At 44.7% G+C, this 22,195-nt stretch overlaps 1 protein-coding gene across 1 annotated transcript in view; it reads left to right on the top strand.

Annotated features, from left to right (window-relative positions):
* The window catches only part of LOC126204276 (uncharacterized), a 681,498-nt gene that overhangs the window by 634,235 nt on the left and 25,068 nt on the right, over positions 1-22,195 (top strand). The window contains exons 7-8 of the mRNA XM_049938664.1: positions 925-1,050; positions 1,180-1,231. Of these exons, the coding sequence (XP_049794621.1) occupies positions 925-1,050; positions 1,180-1,231 (178 nt within the window). The remainder of the gene's footprint in view (positions 1-924; positions 1,051-1,179; positions 1,232-22,195) is intronic.

Below are 22,195 nucleotides of genomic sequence, written 5' to 3'. Positions count from 1 at the left end.
TCTATCCAATTTTTTTTAAATTTTTTTGTTCGGTATTGTTCGTTGCGTTTGGTCTGGGCGGACGTCGCAAGACATCCGTTCAAGTTGATCGTTGATTCCTTCACTTTGTTTCTTTCTTTCGCTACTGCCTGTATCCCGCACTGGACGCAGGGTCGGCAGGGTTAAGTACGGATTTGGCATGGTTAAGTTAAGGGGTAGCCAGGTGCCCTTCCTGCCGCCACCCCATACCCCCCGGGACGTAATTACTGTACCGCAGCTGCCTGCGTATAGTTTAAATCGTGAAAGAGTGTGAATGTGTAGCAAATGTCTGCGAGTGGTGTAACTGAGGCGGGACGTGGGGACCAGCCCGGTATTCACCTAGTAGGATGTGGGAAACCGCCTAAAAACCACATCCAGGCTGGCCGGCACACCGGCCGCCGTCGTTAATCCGCCGGGCGGATTCGATCCGGGGCCGGCGCGCCTACAAGAGTCCAGGAAGCAGCGCGTTAGCGCTCTCGGCTACCCTGGCGGGTCGTCGATTCCTTCACTCAGTTTTTTTAATTACAGAGGGCGAACGGCCCTCTGACCGAACACGCTGAGCTACCGTGCCGGCACGCACTAAACAAGCACTTCGTCCAGCAGGTGTGACACGGAAGAAACACGATGCTCAACGGAACTACGGTCAGGGCAGGTTGTCACCACCGGCCACTACGCAGGTGCGGCGTTGTCAGTCGCCACTGTTGCACGATCGACCGTTCTGACTTCATTCACCATACTTTATTGTCAGAGGTTGTACTTTAAGAGGAGAAAACAGGTTGGATCCTTTGACTATGAAGGAAGCCGAAGAGGGCCAGTCCTTATTGCCCCCTCGACTGGCAAAAAGAGCGGAGGATCCCACTGAGTTACGCATCGTGATGTTCATCCCGACAACTGCGGTGCCGGCAGGCGCGACGGAGCTGCCGGGTGGCGTGGGCGCGGCCGACGCGGCGGCTGCGTCCCGGACGCCGGTGCTGTTCAACAAGTACGCGCTGGACCGCGAGGAGAGCACCCGCCGCGAGCGGCCGGCGCTGCGCCGCCCCCACCGCCGCTTCCTGTCGCAGGAGCCGGAGCCGCCCCCGCGCGCCGAGTCGCCGCCGCCGCCCACGCCCTCCTCGGCGCCGCCCACCGGCCCCACGGCCGCCACCAGCCGCCTGCTCGACATCCCGACGCCGCCGCCCATGCCGCCCTCTCCCGTCGGTTCCACCGCCACCAGGTACGTCCAGTCTATGAGCGGGTTAACTATTGTTGTATCCTCTACTCACGTGTGTGTTCTACATCTCCTGGGTGATCAAAAAGTCAGTATAAATTTGAAAACTTAATAAACCATGGAATAATGTAGATAGAGAGGTACAAATTGACGCACATGCTTAGAATGACATGGGGTTTTATTAGAACAAAAAAAAAAAACAAAGTTCACAAAATGTCCGACAGATGGCGCTGGAGAGCAAAACGTCAGTGACTGCATATGACAATCGTGTATAAAAGGAGCTGTAATGAGAAAGAGAATCAGCCCCCTCCCCACCTCCTCCTTTTCCTTGAAAGGATACGGATCCTGTACACCTCCCATAAACTCGATCCTCCTCACCCGCTCGTCTCCCCGATCCTCTCCCACCACCGCCCGCCGCTGCACCTGTATTCCCACATCCCACCTGTTCTCCATCTCTCCACCCTCCTTACCCTCTCCCAAGGTGGCTTCCGCCAGCTCCCCCTCCCTGATGATGTCCTCCTCCCCTCCATCTACCCCTCCTACCAACTTTGATCCTCCCTCCCTCTTCCTGTATCCGTTCCTTTGGGCACCCTCCATCCCTCCTCCCCTTCTCCCCACTCCTCCCCCGGGCCTCCCCTCCCCTGTCCTTCTACTCCTCCTCCCATCTCCTCAGCCATTGGCATCTATGTTCTCCCCTCTCCACCCTCTCCACCCGCCCTCACCCTTCTTCCCCTCTTGGCAGGTCACCGGACTCGCACACGCTACGTGGACTTTCGCGCGCCGGAGATCATCGCCATCTGTGTCTCGTGTGTGTGACGTCGTTTTGTGTTTTTAGTGTCCGCCGTCCCGCTTCTACGTTCACTTGTGCCGTCGGATTCATCAGTGTTATGTGCGCCGTGTCAACGTGTCTTCAGTGTCGTTATCGTCCGTGTGAACGGCTCCGTGTTTTTTGTGTATCTGTGACCACTATTTTTTGCCCATCACTCTGTTCATTAATTCTCCGTTCTTGTACTGTTATTGTCACCACTATAGCTGAAGAGCGGCGTAGCATGCCGCTGCCGGCCTACCTGATTGTTCAGGTGTTAAAATCACAATAAAGTAAAAACAAAAAAAACAAAAAACAAAAAAGAAAGAAAGTCGCAGCATATTGACGTTACCTGAAAAGGCGCTTTTAGTGAAGCTGTATTATCAGAATGGGGAATGTGCTAGTTCAGCGTTACGATCCTATCGCCATAGGAAGGGGATTTGAACGGCTAAAGGTCCGTTGACAAATGCAGCTGTGGCGAGAATGATTTCGAAGTTCGAAGCCACGGGTTGTTTAGACGATAGACCCCGTAGTGGCCGATCGAGCACAAGGCGTAAAGCTGCTGAGACAGTCCAGGAAGAAATGGAGACTGTAGCGGGTTCGTCTATGCACGGGTAAGTCAGTGCTCGTGCAGTCGCACGTCGCACCGGCATTCCATACACTACTGTTTGGTTGGCACTTAGGCGTACCCTCCGATTCTATCCGTACAAAATCCATCGGCATTATGAACTGTTACCTGGCGTTTTAGTGAAGCGGATGGCATTTGCAGTGTGGGCGTTTCAAAAGATGGCGGAAGATGACGATTGGATGAGTAACGTGTTGTGGACCGACGAAGCTCATTTCACGCTCCGAGGGTCTGTCAATGCACACAACTGCCGAATGTGGGCTACCGAAAATCCTAGAACTGTCGTGGAAACTCCATTGCACGACGAGAACGTCATGGAATGGGTTGGATTTACCACATCTACCGTTATCGGGCCTTTTTTCTTCGAGGAAATGCGTGATTCTGGTTTTGTAACTGCTACCATGACGGGTGAGATGTACGCCGATACGTTACAGAATCGCATCATCCCCAGCCTGGCTGATAAACACCCGCTGGAACGTACGATGTTTATGCACGATGGCGCTCCACGCCATATTCCTAGACGCGTGAAAGATCTCTTGCGCGCGTTGTTTGGTGCTGATCGTGTGCTCAGCCGCCACTTTCGTCATGCTTGTCCTCCCAGGTCCTCAGACCTCAGTCCGTGCGATTATTGAATTTTGGGTTACCTGAGGTCGCAAGTGTATCGTGATCTACCGACATCTCTAGGGATGCTGAAAGACGACATCCGACGCCAATGCCGCACCATAACTCCGGACATGCTTTACACTGCTGTTCACAAAATTATTCCTGGACTACAGTTATTGTTGAGGAATGATGGTGGACATATTGAGCATTTCCTGTAAAGAACATCATCTTCGCTTTGTCTTACTTCGTTATGCTGATTATTGCTATTCTGATCACATGAAGCGCCATCTGTTGGACATTTTTTTGAACTTTTGTATTTTTGTGGTTCTAATAAAACTCCATGTCATTCCAAGCATGTGTGTCAATTTGTACCTCTCTATCTACATTATTCCTTGATTTATTCAGTTTTCAAATTTATACTGACTTTGTGATCACCCGGTACATAAAAATCTACATGGATACTCTGCAAATCACATTTACGTGCCTGGCAGAGGGTTCGTCGAACCACCTTCACAATTCTCTATTATTCCAATCTCGCATAGAGCCGCGCGGAGTGGCCGTAGAGGGGCCATGTCACGGACAGCGCGGTCCTCCCGCCGGAGGTTCGAGTCCTCCCTCGGGCATGGGTGTGTGTGTTGTTCTTAGCATAAGTTAGTTTGAGTTAGTTTAAGTAGTGTGTAAGTCTAGGAACCGATGACCTTAGCAGTTTGGTCCTATAGAAATTCGGACGCAACCCAGAATCCTCCCGAAACCGTAAGCAGGTAACAGGACCGAATCCTCCAAAACTGACACATTTGTTGTATTATAGACAATAATACGATTATCTCTGCCATGTTCCTTATCTCCTTCCCCTACCCCTCCCATGTTTTAAACAAAAAATATTGACTCACTTATGCAGGCTAAGCGCGTGACCTTGAGCGGGACTTAGTCGCTGGCGCTGTGCCGGCTGGACTTTATCTCAATAAGATAAAAGACAAAACTTTTAAACATTCTCACAATACACGCGAAAAATTTTTACATCTTCTACTGTAACTTCATATGCTTACCTTTGCCTGCTTGGAGTATTCGTATGGTTTAGAACTGCTACCTTCTTCAAACGGGAGGATTCGGTGCCATCGTTTTTCAGACCCTTGCGGGCTTGGGAGGATTCGGTACCATTTTTCCGACCGCAGGAGGATTCGGGGCTGCGCCCAGAAATTCACACACATTTGAACAACGATCTCGCAGAGCGCGCGGAAAGGACGAACACCTATTATATTTCCGTACGATCTCTGATTTCCCTTTTTTCATCATGGTGATCGTTTCTCTCTATGTAGCTCGGTGTCAACAAAATATTTTCGCATTCGGAGGAGAAAGTTTGTCATTGGAATTTCGTGAGAAGATTCCGCTGCAACGAAAAACGCCTTTGTTTTAATTATGTCCACCTCAAATCCTGTACCATTTCAGTGACACTCTCTCCCCCATTTTGAGATAGTACAAAACTTGCAGCCCTTCTTTGAACTTTTTCGATGTACTCCGTCAATCCTATCTGGTAAGTACACCGCGCAGCAGTATTCTAAAAGAGAACGGACAAGCTTGCTGTTGGCGGTATCCTGAGTAGATCTGTTACATTTTCTAAGTGTCCTGCAGCCGGCCGGAGTGGCCGAGCGGTTAAAGGCGCTACAGTCTGGAACCGCACGACCGCTACGGTCGCAGGTTCGAATCCTGCCTCGGGCATGGATGTGTGTGATGTCCTTAGGTTAGTTAGGTTTAAGTAGTTCTAAGTTCTAGGGGACTTATGACCACAGCAGTTGAGTCCCATAGTGCTCAGAGCCATTTGAACCATTTTTTTTTCGCCAATAAAACGCAGTCGCCGGTCGTTGTGGCCTAGCGGTTCTAGGCGCTTAAGTCCCGAACCGCGACTGCTACCGTCGCAGGTTCGAATCCTGCCTCGGGCATGGATGTGTTTGATGCCCTTAGGTTAGTTAAGTTTAAGTAGTTCTAAGTTCTAGGGGACTGATGACCTCCGATGTTAAGTTCCATAGTGCTCAGAGCCATTTGAAGAGCCATTTGAACCATTTGAAAACGCAGTCTTTGGTTAGCCTTCCCCACAATATTTTATGTGTTCCGTCCAGTTTAAGTTGTTCGTAATTGTAATTTAGTTCAATTTACAGCCTTTGTGATGTGACTGATTTTTTCGTGTAAATGAAGTTCATCGGATTCCTTTTAGCACTCACGTGAATGACCTCACACTTTTCGTTATTTGGGGTCAATTGACCATTTTCGCACCATACAGGTATCTTTTCTAAATCGTTTTGCGATTTGTTGTGATTTTTTGATGACTTTATTAGTCGATAAACGACAGCGTCATCTGCAAACAACCTAAGACGGCTGCTCAGATTCTCTCCCAAATCGTTTTTATAGATAAGGAACAGCAAAGGGCCTATAAAGCTACCTTGGGGAAAGGCAGAAATCACTTCTGTTGTACTCGATGATTTTCCGTCATTTACTACGAACTGTGACCTCTCTGGCAGGAAATCACAAATACAGTCACATTATTGAGACGATATTCACGATATTCCATAAGCATGCAATTTCACTATAATCCGCTTGTGTGGTACAGTGTCAAAAGTCTTCCGGAAATCCAGAAATTCTCAAGGTAGAAAACAGAGAATGAGAGATACCAACAGTTAGATGTGCTGAATAAATCGGACAATGTCGACAAGGTAGGAAATTTTAGTGACTGGGGGAAAAGAATCTCAGGGTTCAGTTTTGGGTACTCCTATTCCTTACCTATGTGAGTGACCTTCCACTTAACATTCAACAAGCAAAATTGTCACTTTTTTTAGACTATGACTAGTGTTATAATAAACCATATTAGAGGGAAAAAATAGAAGAGTTGGTAAATGATATTTTATGAAGATTTATTAAGTGGTTCTCTGAAAATGGATTCTCCCTAAATTTTGAAAAAAACGCATTACATTCAGTTTTGTACAACAAACAGTCGTACCAACAACTGGTGTAGCACAAGAGAAGAAGTCAATAAACAGGATAGAGTGCAACAAATTTTTTGGTATACATACTAATGAAAATTTGGACTGGAAGTTTAGCTTCTTTCGCTCTTCGTATTACTGCTCAACCTCCTGATATATTTTGCATATTTACATTCAATAATGTCGCTGGAGTAGCTCATCACTTACAAGGGAACCTCCCCATCGCACCCCCCTCAGATTTAGTTATAAGTTGGCACAGTGGGTAGGCCTTGAAAAACTGAACACAGATCAATCGAGAAAACAGGAAGAACTATGAAAAAAATAAGCAAAATATACAAACTGAGTAGTTCATGCTGAAGATACGCAACATCAAGGATAGTCTGAGCTCAGGAGCGCAGTAGTCTCGTGGTTAGCGTGAGCAGCTGCGGAACGAGAGGTCCTTGGTTCAAGTCTACCCTCGAGTTGTAAGTTTAATTTTTTATTTTCAGACAATTATCAAAGTTCAGGCACTCACACATAGTCAAATTCGCTCTCCAAAATTCCAGGACATGTTCAGATTTGCTTGGACATATGAAGGATTTGACGGTCTACACACGGAAAAATTTGAAAACGTTAAAAACATACGTTTTGACAGAGCACAGGGAAAACTGTGCGACTGTGAAACTGTTGCATTCATTCGTTGCAGTTTATGTGACAAACTCTTATGTTTTCATCGTTTTTTTGGGAGTGATTATCACATCCACAAGGAAACCTAAATCGGGCAAGGTAGAAGAATCTTTTTACCCATTCGCCAAGTGTACAAGTTAGGTGGGTCGACAACAAATTCCTGTCATGTGACGCACATGCCGTCACCAGTGTCGTATAGAATATATCAGACGTGTTTTCCTGTGGAGGAATCGGTTGACCTATGACCTTGCGATGAAATGTTTTCGGTTCCCATAGGAGAGACACGTCCTTTCGTCTACTAATCGCTCGGTTTTGCGGTGCGGTCGCAAAACACAGACACTAAACTTATTACAGTGAACAGTGATGTCAATGAACGAACGGACAGATCATAACTGCGAAAATAAAGAAATTAAAATTTTCACTCGAGGGAGACTTGAACCGGGGACCCCCCATTCCACAGCTGCTCACGCTAACCACTGGACCGCGGCGCACCTGGTCTCATAGCGTCTTTGTGTTGCCTATGTTGCACATCGACTGCTCAATTTGTATATTTTGCTAATTTTTTTCATAGTTCCACACAACTTCTTCCTGTTTTCTTGGTTGATCTGTGTTCAGTTTTTCAAGGCGTACCCACTGTGCCAACTTATAACTAAATCTGAGGGGGGTGCGATGGGGAGGTTCCCTTGTTAGAAAGAAGATGCTGCCTACACGAAAGCGACCAGTAACAGTAGTATCTGTTCACCAATGGATGTCATGTAGGTACCTCCCCAAGGAACTAGGTATTTTAACTGCGCCGTCATTAATAATCTATCATAACTACCACACTAGAGAAAAAAATGACATTTATTACCAATCGTTAAAACTGTTAGTAGCTCGGAGAGTTCACTATGTGGCAATAAAAATTTTTGATCATTTGGTTAATAATATAAAATGTTTGACAGGACCTGATGGGATACCAGTTCGATTTTACACATAGTACGCGAAGCAACTTGCTCCCCCTCCCCCTTCTTGCAGCCGTGTACCGTAGGTCTCTAGAAGAGCGTAGCGTTCCAAAAGATTGGAAAAGGGCACAGGTCATACCTGTTTTCAAGAAGGGACGTCGAACAGATGTGCAGAACTATAGACCTATATCTCTAACGTCGATCAGTTGTAGAATTTTGTAACACGTATTATGTTCGAGCATAATGACTTTTCTGGAGACTAGAAATCTACTCTGTAGGAATCAGCATGGGTTTCGAAAAAGACGATCCTGTGGAACCCAGCTCGCGCTATTCGTCCGAGGGCTATAGACACGGGTTCCCAGGTAGATGCCGTGTTTATTGACTTCCGTAAGGCGTTTGATATCGTTCCCCACAGTCGTTTAGTGAACAAAGTAATGGCATATGGACTATCAGACCAATTGTGTGATTGGATTGAGAAGCTCCTAGATAACAGAACGCAGCATGTCACTCTCAATGGAGAGAAGTCTTCCGGAGTAAGAGTGATTTCAGGTATGCCGCAGGGGAATGTCGTAGGACCGTTGCTATTCACAATATATATAAATGACCTTGTGGATAACATCGGAAGTTCACTGAGGTTTTTTATGGATGATGCTGTAGTATATCGAGAGGTTATAACAATGGAAAATTGTAGTGAAATGGAGGAAGATCTGCAATGAATTGACGCATGGTGCAGGGAATGGCAATTGAATCTCAATGTAGACAAGTGTAATGTGCTGCGAATACATAGAAAGAAAGATCCTGTATCATTTAGATATAATATAGCAGGTCAGCAACTGGAAGCAGCTAATTCCATAAATTATCTGGGAGTAGGCATTAGGAGTTATTTAAAATGGAAGGACTATATAAAAATAATCGTCGGTAAAGCAGATGCCAGACTGAGATTCATTGGACGAATCCTAAGGAAATGCAGTCCGAAAACAAAGGAAGTAGGTTACAGTACACTTGTTCGCCCACTGCTTGAATACTGCTCACCGGTGTGGGATCCGTACCAGATAGGGTTGATAGAAGAGATAGAGAAGATCCAACGGAGAGCAGCGCGCTTCGTTAGAGAATCATTTAGTAATCACGAAAGCGTTACGGAGATGATAGATAAACTCTAGTGGAAGACTCTGCAATAAAGACGCTCAGTAGCTCGGTGCGGGCTTTTGTTGAAGTTTCGAGAACATACCTTCACCGAGATGTCAAGCGGTATATTGCTCCCTCCTACGTATATCTCGCGAGGAGGCCATGAGGATAAAATCAGAGAGATTAGAGCCCACACAGACGCATACCGACAATCTTTCTTTCCACGAACAATACGAGACTGGAATAGAAGGTAAAACCGATAGAGGTACTCAAGGTACCCTCCGCCACACACCGTCAGGTGGTTTGCGGAGTGTGGATGTAGATGTAGATGTAGACAACTCCTACTATTTTATTGACGGATTTCTACTTAAAAAGGGTAGCCAGTACAAATATTAAATTAAAGAAAAGAGTAGTTGCTTGAGTAAGATTAAAAATGATAGCATGTTCATTAATGTTAACACTAATCATGCGTATACTGTAAGCTGACTCGTTCCACAGCCTTTCGGTAAAAAAACGTTCAATTGGTCTATGTAACACGTAAATAACTAATTTAACTCAAAGGGCTGCAAGAACAACTGCAGTCAGATCCAGTGTCATATCAAGAGTGGCCTAGTCCGTAGCCAAGTGCGTAGTACGCTGTAGTCGTTGAGAGAGAGTCACTGAGTTGTCACAGTCGTAGATCACAATACCGAAGGGCGTGATGGTAGCTTGCGGCAGCTTCTTCCACATTCTGATAGTGGCGCTGTGCGCACCAGTTGAGGAGGGCGTGTCCCTAGAGCAGCCGTCGATTGACGGTCGCGGGTTGCCTCCCGTGGCGATACTAGGAATCTCTGGTGCCAGTCTACAAAATTCGATGTGACACGCGGAACGTAGCGTCTGTGTTGGGCTACACCGCAACAGTCTTGCTCATTTTCACTTCCTAACTGGTTTTAAGTTTCCAAGTATAGTCACCTGTCGATAATTGAAAGTTCAAAAGATCCAACAGTAAGGCTGCCTCGATGCTGTGCTCCACACTTCTTGCTCCACACTTCCATCTCTTCATGTTGGCGATAGTGTTGGTTCTTAGATGACCGTCCAGTTACTGACTCTTTGCTGTACCGTGACTCCAAGTAGCTGATGACGACAGCAGTCACTCCGTCCTCCAAACGACACGGTGCTGCAACTGCCTGGGCCAGTAACAGCGATAACAAACAGTGCCGGCGTGACAGGCGTGCCCCAAGTCGAACCGAAGACTTGTCTGCCGCTGCCCCCAGGTGCTGGCTTTATGATGAAGTCGCTGGTTCAGCTCCATACACCACACCCTCCTCCAGTTGATGACAGCGACCAACCGCTGGGCCAGCCACACCAGAACGTAGCAAGCTCGGACGGCTCACTGACACGGCTGACAGTGAACTTGCAGTCTTGCTCCCCCTGCCCACGACGACTTGGCGCCCGGTCATCACACATGGCCAACCGCTTTGGCTCATATTTGGCAGGTCGCTTGTGCACTGTAACACGCCCGGGGTTTCAAATGGTGGAGGATCCTCAAACTGTTCTCGATTTGACCGTGCGCCCTGTCCACGCCACGTACCTGGTACTCCCGTGGCGGTTGTATTAATTCTGCTTCACACTGCTGCTGGCTTGCCTGAAATTATGTATATAAATATGCAAGCGAGTTTAGGGAAATCACTCAACATTAAACACAACACTGTCCTACGTCCGGCATGAACAGTTATATTCTGAGACGATAAGAAAATAGCAGGTTGCACTGTTTGCACACCAAGTCGTAAGTGTTGATGCCAATTAATATTCTTGCTAATCTGATGGGAGGTCAGAATTATCATTATTGTACAGTATTCCTGACGATATTAAGGGGGGCAGGACGTCAAACGCACCGATCTGTAGCAGGAGAGACACGACAGGACATTTTAATTTCCACTGTCAATACTTTTACAAATAAATTCATAAAACTTTGTCGGCATGACCAGGAAGGATTCAGGACTCACACTCATAGCAGTGGAAGTTAAAAAACGTAACAAAATAATTTTTTTTCACATGCGAAATTTCATCATTTTTTCACTTACTATTGGCTGCATGTGTTGCTATAGGTACACTTTTCTTCAGAAGTGAGAGACATTCTTCGATGAATTTTGCGTAGCATACAAACTACACTTGCAGGTGTATGAAACTCTAGAATTTTCCAAATCTATTAAAAACTGTGGTAAAAATGGAGATAATTAACAATAAAATTTGAGCTTTTTCTAAACATGAAGTTTAAAATGTAGCGGCTCATTCATTTTTTCATAAATTTAATAAATTCTAGAGTTTCATCTACCTTTAAGTATGGTTTGTATTCTGTGCAAAATTCATCGAAGGATCTCTCTTACTTACGAAGAAAAGTGTACCTGTAGCAACAAATGCAGCCAATAGTAAGTGAAAAAATGATGAAATTTCGCATGTAAAACGATTTATCTTGTTAATTTTTTCGATCTTCCTCTGCTGTTAGTGTGAATCCTGAATCCTTCCTGATCATGCTGACAAAGTTTTATGAGTGTATTTGTAAAACTATAGACAGTGGAAATGAAAATGTCCTGTGGTGCCTCTCCTGCTCCAACACGGCCCGTTTGACGTCCTACCCCCCTTAATGTCTATCCAATCGCATATGTCATCGGATAGACCATAAGCGCTCACTTTTTGGAGCAAGCGACAGTGCGGAACTGAGTCGAAAGCTTTTCGAAAGTCGAGAAATATGGCATCAACCTGGGATACGGTATCTAGAGCCTGTTGTATATCATGCACAAAGAGGGCCAGCTGTGTCTCGCATGACCGCTGTTTCCTAAAATCCTGCTGGTTTCTCCAGGTGAGCTTCTCAGAGTCTAGAAAGGTCATTATGTCTGAACATAAAATATGTTCCATGATTCTACAACAAATCGATGTCAGTGAAATTGGCCGGTAATTATGTGCATCCGATTTTCTACCCGTTTTATAGATTGCTATGACCTGGACCTTCTTCCAGTCCCGTGGAACTTTCTGCTGTTCCAATGATCTCTGATAGATGATGGATAAGAATGGTCCTATATTTGTAGCATAGTCAACATAAAATCTTACGGGTATACCGTCTGGGCCAAATGCCTCCCTGGCGTCTAAAGATCTTAACTGTTTTATAATCCCAGATACACTAAACACTATGTCGACCATCCTTGCGTTTGTTCGATAATTGAAAGGGGGAATGGTGCTGCAGTCCTCTACTGTTCACGAGTTTTTGAAAGCTAGGTTTAGAATTTCGGCCTTCTGTTTATCATCATCCGTTACATTACCCGTACTGTCAGCAAGAGAAGGTATTGAATTATTTGTAGCGTTCATCGATTTTACGTACGACCAAATTTTTTGGGGTTATTTTTAGAATCTGCAGATAAAATATTGCCTTTAAATTCGTTAAAAGAATCTCTCATTGACCTCTTGACAGATGCATTCATTTCGCATAATTTCTGTTTTTCAGCGGGGCAGTGGCTGCGTTTAAAACGATTGTGGAAAATTCTCTGCTTTCTCAGCAACCTCCTAATATGTTGTCGAACCAAGGTGCATCCTATATCTTTGCTAGGCACATATTTCTCTAGCACGTGGTGGACAATACCTTTAAATTCCGACCAAAGTTGCTCAATATCTTTGTGTCCCGCGGTGAATGCTTGAAGCTGACTATGAAGTTCAGCGTTAACATCAGGTGTGCCCCAGGGCAGCGTATCAAGTCTGCTGCTTTTTACGATTTTACATAAACGATCTGGTTGATGGTATTGACAGCGGCCTTGGAGTGTTTGCCGATGATGTTGTAGTCCACAGGAAAGTAGTATCACACGAAAGTTGTGAACAAGTCAATCAGGATTTGCAGAAAATAAATGCGTGGTGTAATGACTGGGAGTTATCTCTCAATATTAGTAAGTGTAACCTACTGCGTATAAGAAAGCGACAATCCCCATTAATGTACGAGTACAAAATAAATGCCCAGTCTTTGGAAGCGATAACATCCGTCAAGTATCTGGGTGTGACTATTCGAAATGATCTCAAATGGAACGATCAGATCACACAAGTAACGGGTAAGGCCAACTTTAGATTGTGGGTTGTTGGTAGAATCCTGAAGCGATGCAGTCCATCAACAAAGGAAATTGCTTACAATACTTCAGTTCGTCCAGTCTTATTGTTCGTCTGTGTGGGACCCTTACCAGTTAGGCCTGATTCAAGAGATTGAGAAGGTCTAAAGAGGAGCGACAAGATTCGTGACTGCTACATTTAGCCATCGCGAGAGCGTTGCAAATCTCATAGAAAGTTTTAAGTGGGACACACTTGTAGATAGACGGCGCGCTAAACAGAAGGGGCTGCTCACTAAATTCCAAAATCCGATCTTCGCCGAGGATGTAGAGCACATATTATTGCCACCAACTTTCAAATCGCGCAATGATCACGATTCAAAGAAAAGGGAAATAAGAGCTCGTACTGAGGCGTTCAGACAGTCGTTTTTCCCTCGCGCGATCCGCGAGTGGAACAGTCGGTGGGGGGGGATATGACTTTGGTGCAAATAGTGCCCTCCGCCACACACCACTTGGTGACTAGCGGAGTATATATGTAGATCTAGAAGTAGATATTGTACTTTATGCGGTCACACGTATTTCACAATCTTACTCTGGCCGAATCTTCGGCGATGATGATGATTATCTGTCCACAATTATCACTTGGGTAAGCGTAATCGACACGACGCGGATGATTGTTGATGATGCCTCGTCACGTACACACAGTTATCTGGTACCAGTCCTCCTTGAAACATGTAATAATATAACACTGTTCATAAAAGTTAATTTACAGTTCACAGCGTGCGGGTAACCGTCGCGAAGCGGCTAATTGTTGATGATGCGGAGACGCGATGACCGAACGCCATGTTCTCTCACTCGCTACAAGACATTGGAACTTGATTGCCCTCCTTTGTGGTAAACTATTTTTGCTGATTCAGATTGTTTTCATTCTGGGAGGCCGAACACGACGCTTGACGATTGATGTTGTACGGTACGACACGCAAACGAGCGGATACTCAAATACGTTATCGGCGGCACCGCACATACTCAATTACTTCTTTACGCACTTTTCGGTGAATCTACTTCCATATCTCATTACTTCACAATAATAGTGCTTGCAGTCACAGTTGAACTTCCATAATAATGCCTTTCCCATGCAGTGTACAACATAGCACCTCCGTGTCCCGTGCTCGACTTTGCAATTCAGCCGGTCGCAAAGATATTCCGCAGCGAAGACAGCGATATGACAATATGCTTACAGCACAACCTAAAATGAAAGATTCTAGAATAATTTGGCTCAACAGCCTACTTTTGAGAAAACTACCCCTTAAAGTTCGCGTCGCGCAGTCGACTCAAAATTAACGAGACCGATAGATAACTGGAAATTAAGCGTCTTTCGTCAACATATGTGGGGTGTGGAAATCCTTATTTCCCTAGAAATAGAGGACAGAAATTTTTGTGACTGCCGCTTATGTACCCATAAGGTAATAGCTGTTCAACGAAATTGCCACTGTTGCAGCGACCAAGGCGTCAGTCGGCGAAGAGAAGAATCTTTGTTCAATTTCCAGCTGTATTCTACAGTGTTTTGTTTGTGTTTTTACCCGTTTCTATATTCGTAGGCATAGTAGGTTTAATAAGGTAAGTAAATCAATAGGAAATGATAAAAACATAGGCAAATAGATTTCTCAAGCGATTTGGATTAGTAAGGAATTAAATATGTAGCGCTGGTCGATTTATAATGTCTCTTGCATTCAGTCTGTTACAGTCCATTTCCTTCAAACAACTATATAGGCGGTGCGTGTCATGTGAACATTCGAAGCAAATACACTCGCGGGACCAAGAACATCTAACGAATGCAATCGTCACGTAACTACTTCGTACCTTCCGAAGATTCGGAGAAAAGCAAACGTGGTTTACATTTAAAAATATTTATTATTGGAATTAATTTTGATTCATACCACGCATACGATAAAATGTTCTCAAAATTTGGTGCTGAAAGCTATTAATTGCGCTTGAATCGTTATTGCAAGCACTGGTATGTTTCCGGAAGCAGACTGTAATTTTGAAGCCTCGAAATAAAGTTTTTAAATTGGCGGTAAAATAAACACCACATGGCTGACACACAGGTGTGCAATTTTGCGGTATTACATCTAGCCTGTAAGTCAGTTGACACTCATCATCTATAAACATACTCCCACACACGAAGGTGTTTGTCCACCCCAGGTATCCAATGCAAGAAAAAAAACGCGTTATCAGCAATGTATGGTTTTAAAATGTTCTCAACGTATTTTTTTGTAAATTGAATTTCTCTATTTCCCGGATTTGGAGCAAGTGAAATAAACATTTTTTTAAAATTCCGTTTAGGTACTGACCCCTTCTATACTCAGAGGACCAAATTAATCACCCGCTTTTCTCTTATTCCATAAAGTGCGTTGAATGCTCGTCTTCGCAGCAATCTTTCTTGCAAATACAACTAGGCGTTCTTTTCTAATCCAAGTCGGTTGATAAATTTATTTGCCTACTTTCTTATAATTCCTCATTGATGTACGTACCTTATTAACCCTCCTATTCCTACCAGCGTGTGCCGGCCGGTGTGGCCGAGCGGTTCTAGGCGCTTCAGTCTGGAACCGCGCGACCGCTCCGGTCGCAGGTTCGAATCCTGCCTCGGGCATGGATGTGTGTGATGTCCTTAGGTTAGTTAGGTTTAAGTAGTTCTAAGTGTTACGGGACTAATGACCTCAGATGTTAAGTCCCATAGCGCTCAGAGCCATTTGAACCTTCCTGCGTGTGAACCATTCAACGAAACATCATCGATATAGGCTTGCGGATTCGAAGACGGGGGCCCGCTCGTGTATCCCTGGTGACTACACGACACGCTGCTTTACGCCTCGCCTGGGCCCCTCAACACCGACATTGGACTGTTGATCACAAGAAACATGTTGCCTTGACAGACGAGTTTCGTTTCAATTTGCAAATGGTTCAAATGGCTCTGAGCACTATGGGACTTAACATCTGTGGTCATCAGTCCCCTAGAACTTAGAACTACTTAAACCGAACTAACCTACGGACATCACACACACCCATGCCCGAGGCAGGATTCGAACCTGCGACCGGAGCGGTCACGCGGTTCCAGACTGAAGCTCCTAGACAGCACGGCCTTCCAAATTGCACCGAGCGGCTGGTTGTGTACGGATATGGAGACAACCTTATGAATCAGTGGATCCTGCATGTCAGCAGGGAGTTGTTCAAGCCAGTGGAGCCTCTATAATGGTGTGGGGTGTGTGCAGTTTGAGTGATATGGGACCCCTGATACGTCTAGATACGACTCCTACAGGTGACATGTACGAAAGCATCCTGTCCGATCACCTGCGTTTATTAATGTCCATTGAGCATTCCAGCAGGACCATGCGACACCTCACCCTCCATAATTGCTACGCAGTGGCTCGAGGAGCACTCTTCCGAGTTTAGGCACCTCCGTTGGCCACCAAACTCCCCAGACATCAATATTATTGAGCATATGTGGGAAGCCTTGCAACGTGCTGTTCAGAAATCCTACGGATTTATGGGCAGCCCTGCAGGATTGGCTTGAAAATGGTTCAAATGGCTCTGAGCACTATGGGACTCAACAGCTGAGGTCATAAGTCCCCTAGAACTTAGAACTACTTAAACCTAACTAACCTAAGGACAACACGCACATCCATGCCCGAGGCAGGATTCGAACCTGCGACCGTAGCGGTCGCGCGGTTCCAGACTGAAGCGCCAGAACCGCTCGGCCACCAGCGGCCGGCCCCTGCAGGATTCATGGTGTCAATTCCCTCCAGCACTATCCCATACATTTGACGAGTCCATTCCACGTCGTGTTGCGACACTTTTGCGTGCTCTTGGGGACCCTACATGATACTAGGCAGGTGTACCATTTTCTTTGGCTCTTCCGTGTAGTTTACCTAAGCAACTTCTGATACTTAGTATGTAGTTCCACTTACCAAAATCGTAGTTTACCTTGGATCTGTGTCATACAAAGTAGGGAAAAGAGGAAATGCGTTTTATCTTAGTAGTGTGGGCTTACCTTGTTGCAGCATATAACGATGGAACTTGGAGTGAAAGCCATTAGCACATGTCTCAGATATCTTAATGTAAAGTTTTACCGTCCACATTAACAAGCGCTATATTGCTGTACTCGTCTTTTCGAGAGCTTTCGAATGACGTTGAAAAGTACACCGTTTCATTTAGAACACTACCTCTGTTGACACAAGGATTAAGAGTGTTAACCATGCAACAAGATTACGTGCCCTTCTGCTTTCTGCCATTTGCCAAAAACTTCATTTCGGTTACATGAATTGTTCACGAAAAAGGGTTGTTATGTCTCCTCGATTCACACAATATAAGGGCTGCAAAGATAACTGTTACAGTGTTCAAAAAATGGCTCTGAGCACTATGGGACTTAACATCTATTGTCATCAGTCCCCTAGAACTTAGAACTACTTAAACCTAACTAACCTAAGGACAGCACACAACACCCAGTCATCACGAGGCAGAGAAAATCCCTGACCCCGCCGTGTTACAGTGTACCACCTGGCTTATCAAGCTATGAAACAACCTTAAATTGGCCTGTAAAAGCCTCTTAAGCTGGCTGCAATGCATGCGAGATTTTGAAAATCCCCTCGCCGTGTTATTAGCTTACCTGTCTGATGTTTTATTTTTCTTGATTTCGTTAACATTAGTAATTTAAATTTTAGCGTGGTGTTAATGAGAGAAAAATGACCTTTGTAAACTTTACGCAAGAATTAATTACGTTTACAATTCGATCTAAGCTTAACCCTTACAAGCACAAATAGTCTCGTATTTTAGACGCTAGAGAAACAAGGAGATTTAAATGCTGGTTTTACGGTGTTAAAATTCACATTATTTTGAGATAAAATTTACAATTTGTAATTGCAAGAACAAGATGTGTTTAATATTCAAGGACGATTTTAGTGAGAAAACAAGGTCTTCAAACAGTTAAGATTGACTAAGCCGGTGGCGTAAGAGGGCGAAAGGATATTAAAATCTCGAGCGCTGCGCATGCGCTCTGGCCGAAGTTGATTTTGTAGGCCAATGTGAAGTTGTTTTCCGACTTGGTGGATTGCAAGTGTTCCGTGTCAAGCTGTTCGTCTCGACGTGCCTTACATCAACGTGGTACTTTGTAAACAGTTACCGTTTACACACCGCATATACAGCCTTTTTCGCAATCCCTATTACAGGCTTCTAAGGATTGTAAAGGCGACTAAGTAGATAAAGCTTTGATAAGGAAGTAATTTTTCGAAATCTTCCATTTTAATGTGGTGGACCACTTTCAAACCTCCCGCTTCACGGTACGCACGCAAACTGAGAAGAGGGAATCATCGTCAGTCCCTATTGTAATTATGACACCACGCATGATTTTCGTCTGACTGCAACAACAGCTGCGAGAAGCTGGAGCTTTCACAACTAGGAGGGTTGAACTGCGGTGGTCTACGGACGCATCGAACTCTCAACTATGAAGATGACGTCCTTCGTCACCTAGAAGATAACTGGACGACGAGAACTAGAAACATTGCCAATGCCGTGGGTTCCTGTAGAGCGCACAGGCCAAAGCTCATTGCCTCCGCTATTATCGTACCGTGAAGGGCGAGATTTGAAAGTGGTCCAATACATTCAAACGGTACATTTCGGGAAATGGATTCCTTATTAAAACATTAGCTTCTAAGCCCCCTCTGCAACCCCTGGGCTTAAACCTGCAGTAGAAATTGTGACACTACCTGAATATGTATCAGTGACTGAGGATGAAAAGTACAGTAAAACCTATACAAGAGCCGGCCGCGGTGGTCTCGCGGTTCTAGGCGCGCAGTCCGGAACCGTGCGACTGCTACGGTCGCAGGTTCGAATCCTGCCTCGGGCATGGATGTGTGTGATGTCCTTAGGTTAGTTAGGTTTAAGTAGTTCTAAGTTCTAGGGGACTGATAACCACAGCAGTTGAGTCCCATAGTGCTCAGAGCCATTTGAACTTACACAAGACAATCACTGGTTTTCCCTAGTCTGTGTAACTAAGACGAGAATTTTCGCAACGCACTGTTGATTTCTGAATGGATTGGCTCTGAGCACTATGGGACTTAACTTTTGAGGTCATCAGTCCCCTAGAACTTAGAACTACTGAAACCTAACTAACCTAAGGACATCACACACATCCATGCCCGAGGCGGGATTCGAACCTGCAACCGTAGCGGTCGCTCGGTTCCAGACTGTAGCGCCTAGAACCGCTCGCCCACTCCGACCGACATTTCTGAATGGAGTGGAAGATACTTAGCTTAGGAGTAGTACCAGGGCGATGCCGAGCTTAATACACCCGGCGTGGGCCGAAATTTCAGAGTACTCTGCAGACATCTTTGAGATTCGACCAGGGCAGTGGCACAAAGTCTAGCCATCAGACCTCCTTCCCCTAACTGGTGGCCATCTTTGGCGATTACAGGTTGTTCCACCAACTGGATGCGAACCGCTTACCTATTTTTCGAGCTCCACCACTCTAGCGTGTGTTGGCAGCTTCAGTTGCGCAAACCGGGCAAGGTTGTATAGTGGTAGATGGCAGTTCAAATTCTCGTCCCTGACCATCTAAAATTGGATATTTAGTGCCTTCGAGAAATCGCTTTAGGTGGATAATGGGTTTATTCCCTCTGAAAAGACACGGAGGATCCCTTTCCCGTCCACGCCAAATCTGAAATTGTGCTCCGTCTCTAATGACCTCGTTGTCGACGGGACATCAAACACTCTTCCACCGTCTTCTGCTGCGCAAATTGTAAACACAATCAGGTCCTCTGTAATTAATAAAGCCGTGACAAAACGTGCAAATATTGTCGCCAATCATCTTGGTGAGCGCTCATGTACAGATGTAGGTGATATATTAGTGTTAATTGCATTTCTCATGAAACATTAGCTTTTCTAAAATTTCAAGACCTCGTCTGAGCCTGAATGTAGAAGTAGATATAGCCGAAGGACTTGATACACAAATTGGCAGAGGATCCCAAGTTAAGTATTCTGAGATCGGAATAAATATTTCAGATTGAACGAATGGGCAATGCATAGAAGGGGCGCGTCTGTAAACTGCTTGTGTTTCTTAACGAACAACTGCCTGCCGCATCGATGTTCGTCGGGGGATGGACTATTATGAGTAAGAGTCGAGTAACTGGCCTTTTCGACTGTTTAAATCAATTAATTAATCGCATTGATTAATTATCCTAGTAATGCATTATTCGATTAATTGTCACGTCTTTACTTTTAGGTCTATAAAGCATTTCTTTAAAATTATTTTTTATGATAAAAAGATTTGTTCTAAGAGAGTTAAATCGATGCTATTACTCATCTATTTCTCTTTTTGTAACTAACAATAGTTATTCAATTTTGTGAAATGCATATTGCAATTTTTTGTTTTTAGCTGAAATGTATAAATATTTAACGTTCATAAGTAAAGCAAATTAATATCGTTGTTTTTATCACAGCTACTGAAGTGAGTATGCTTACAAGCACCAAAATTTTTCAGGAAGGGAACTGAGGGACACAATTTACGTAATATGTTTTCCCTTAGACTCGAATGGCAAGCTGTTGCTGGAAACAGTCTTTCAGATGGAACAGTGGAAGCCACTATTCCCAGATATTTACGAGCCGCACTAAGCAGAACATTGCCATCGTGTGGTGAGAGGAGCTGAAAGGGGGAATGTTTACTTACTTCCGTCCAGTGCTGACAACTGACAGGTTCCGAAGCCTCGTACTGATCAGCAGCTGTGGTATGAATTACAACTTAAGCTACAACGTGTGGTGAAAACACATGAAAAAGACTTTCATGTTCAAACACAGTTGTTGCGTTACTTTTTCTGAATTGACAGACACCAGACGAGACTCCGCCATGCTGCATAAGAGCATCTACTATAGATTGCTGATATAGGCAGGAATCGTGAACAGAACGCAGTCGACACGAAACGTTCCGACATGTGCCGACGCTACACGATGAGTTTTAGGGAACAGTCCAACTTCCTTCCGTAATCAAACTATAGACAGCAAGTCAACCCTCAACAGTCTAACAAAAAAGGAAAATTTGAAATCATTAATCGTAGCGGAAATCGATTATGTAAAATTAATTAACGTGGAACAAATAATGGAATGTCCGTTATCGATTACCAGAATAACTAGGATTTAACTATTAATTGTAATTAATCGCCCATCCTCAATTGGTGGCGCTAACATAATAAAAAAAATGCGCTACTGTCTGTGATGCGTGTGTTCAAATTAATGCTTGATTGTGGAAGATGTAGCATTATGCGTTATAGGACTTCGCAGACATGCATTTAATTTATGGTGGTGGAGACTGTATCTCCTGTTTTCTTGTAGATGATCCCATTTCGATGTTAACGGCCGTGGGAGCCTCAATAACCATACCCTCATCGTTGAATTAGGAGAGGTTGTGGCCCATGGACAGTGCAGTAGTTGGATATCGCTTGTTTGGATTTCTTTCCTATCAGTGGCTCAGTAGGAAAGAGCCAAGCGGTGGATGTAAATTTCTCAGGTTGGATCCACAGACAGTCTTGGGATTTTTATCTGTCACTTTTCATTTCTTACGCCTCTCGCTATGTTTGTCGATGTGAAAAATGCCGAGCTGCATTGTGGTTTTACATCCACGTTAAACTGTAGGCGCCCTCATAAGTGGCTGGGAAAGTCAGTTCAAAGCAGAAATCCAACATTGTAGTACCTCTTAAAATAGGACCATTCTTAATAAAGCATTGTGGTGTTCATGCTACGCCTACATCTACATAACTACTCTGCAATCCATAATTAATTGCCTGGCAGAGGGATCATTGAACCATGTTCAAGCTATTTGTCTACCGTTCCACCCTCGAATATCGTACAGGAAAAACGACACTTAAGTCCTTACGTGCGACGTCTGATTTTTCTAATTTTGTTACGATGGGCGCCGGCAAAACCTTTTCGCATTCGGAGGAGAAAGTTGGTGATCGAAATTTCGTGAAAAGATCCTGCCGCAATCAAAAACGCCTTTGTTTTAGTAACTGCCATCTCAGCTCGCGCGTCATATCAGTGGCAATTTCTCCCCTATTTAGTCATAATACAAAACGAGCTACCCTTCTTTGAAATTCACCAACTTTCGGCTTGAAAACAGCTTTACATATTACTG

Source organism: Schistocerca nitens, chromosome 9 (assembly GCF_023898315.1).
Source record: "Schistocerca nitens isolate TAMUIC-IGC-003100 chromosome 9, iqSchNite1.1, whole genome shotgun sequence".
In the NCBI taxonomy this organism is placed as follows: Eukaryota; Metazoa; Arthropoda; class Insecta; order Orthoptera; family Acrididae; genus Schistocerca; species Schistocerca nitens.
Note: the sequence above shows the minus strand (reverse complement) of the source record. Positions and strands in the feature narration are given on the sequence as shown.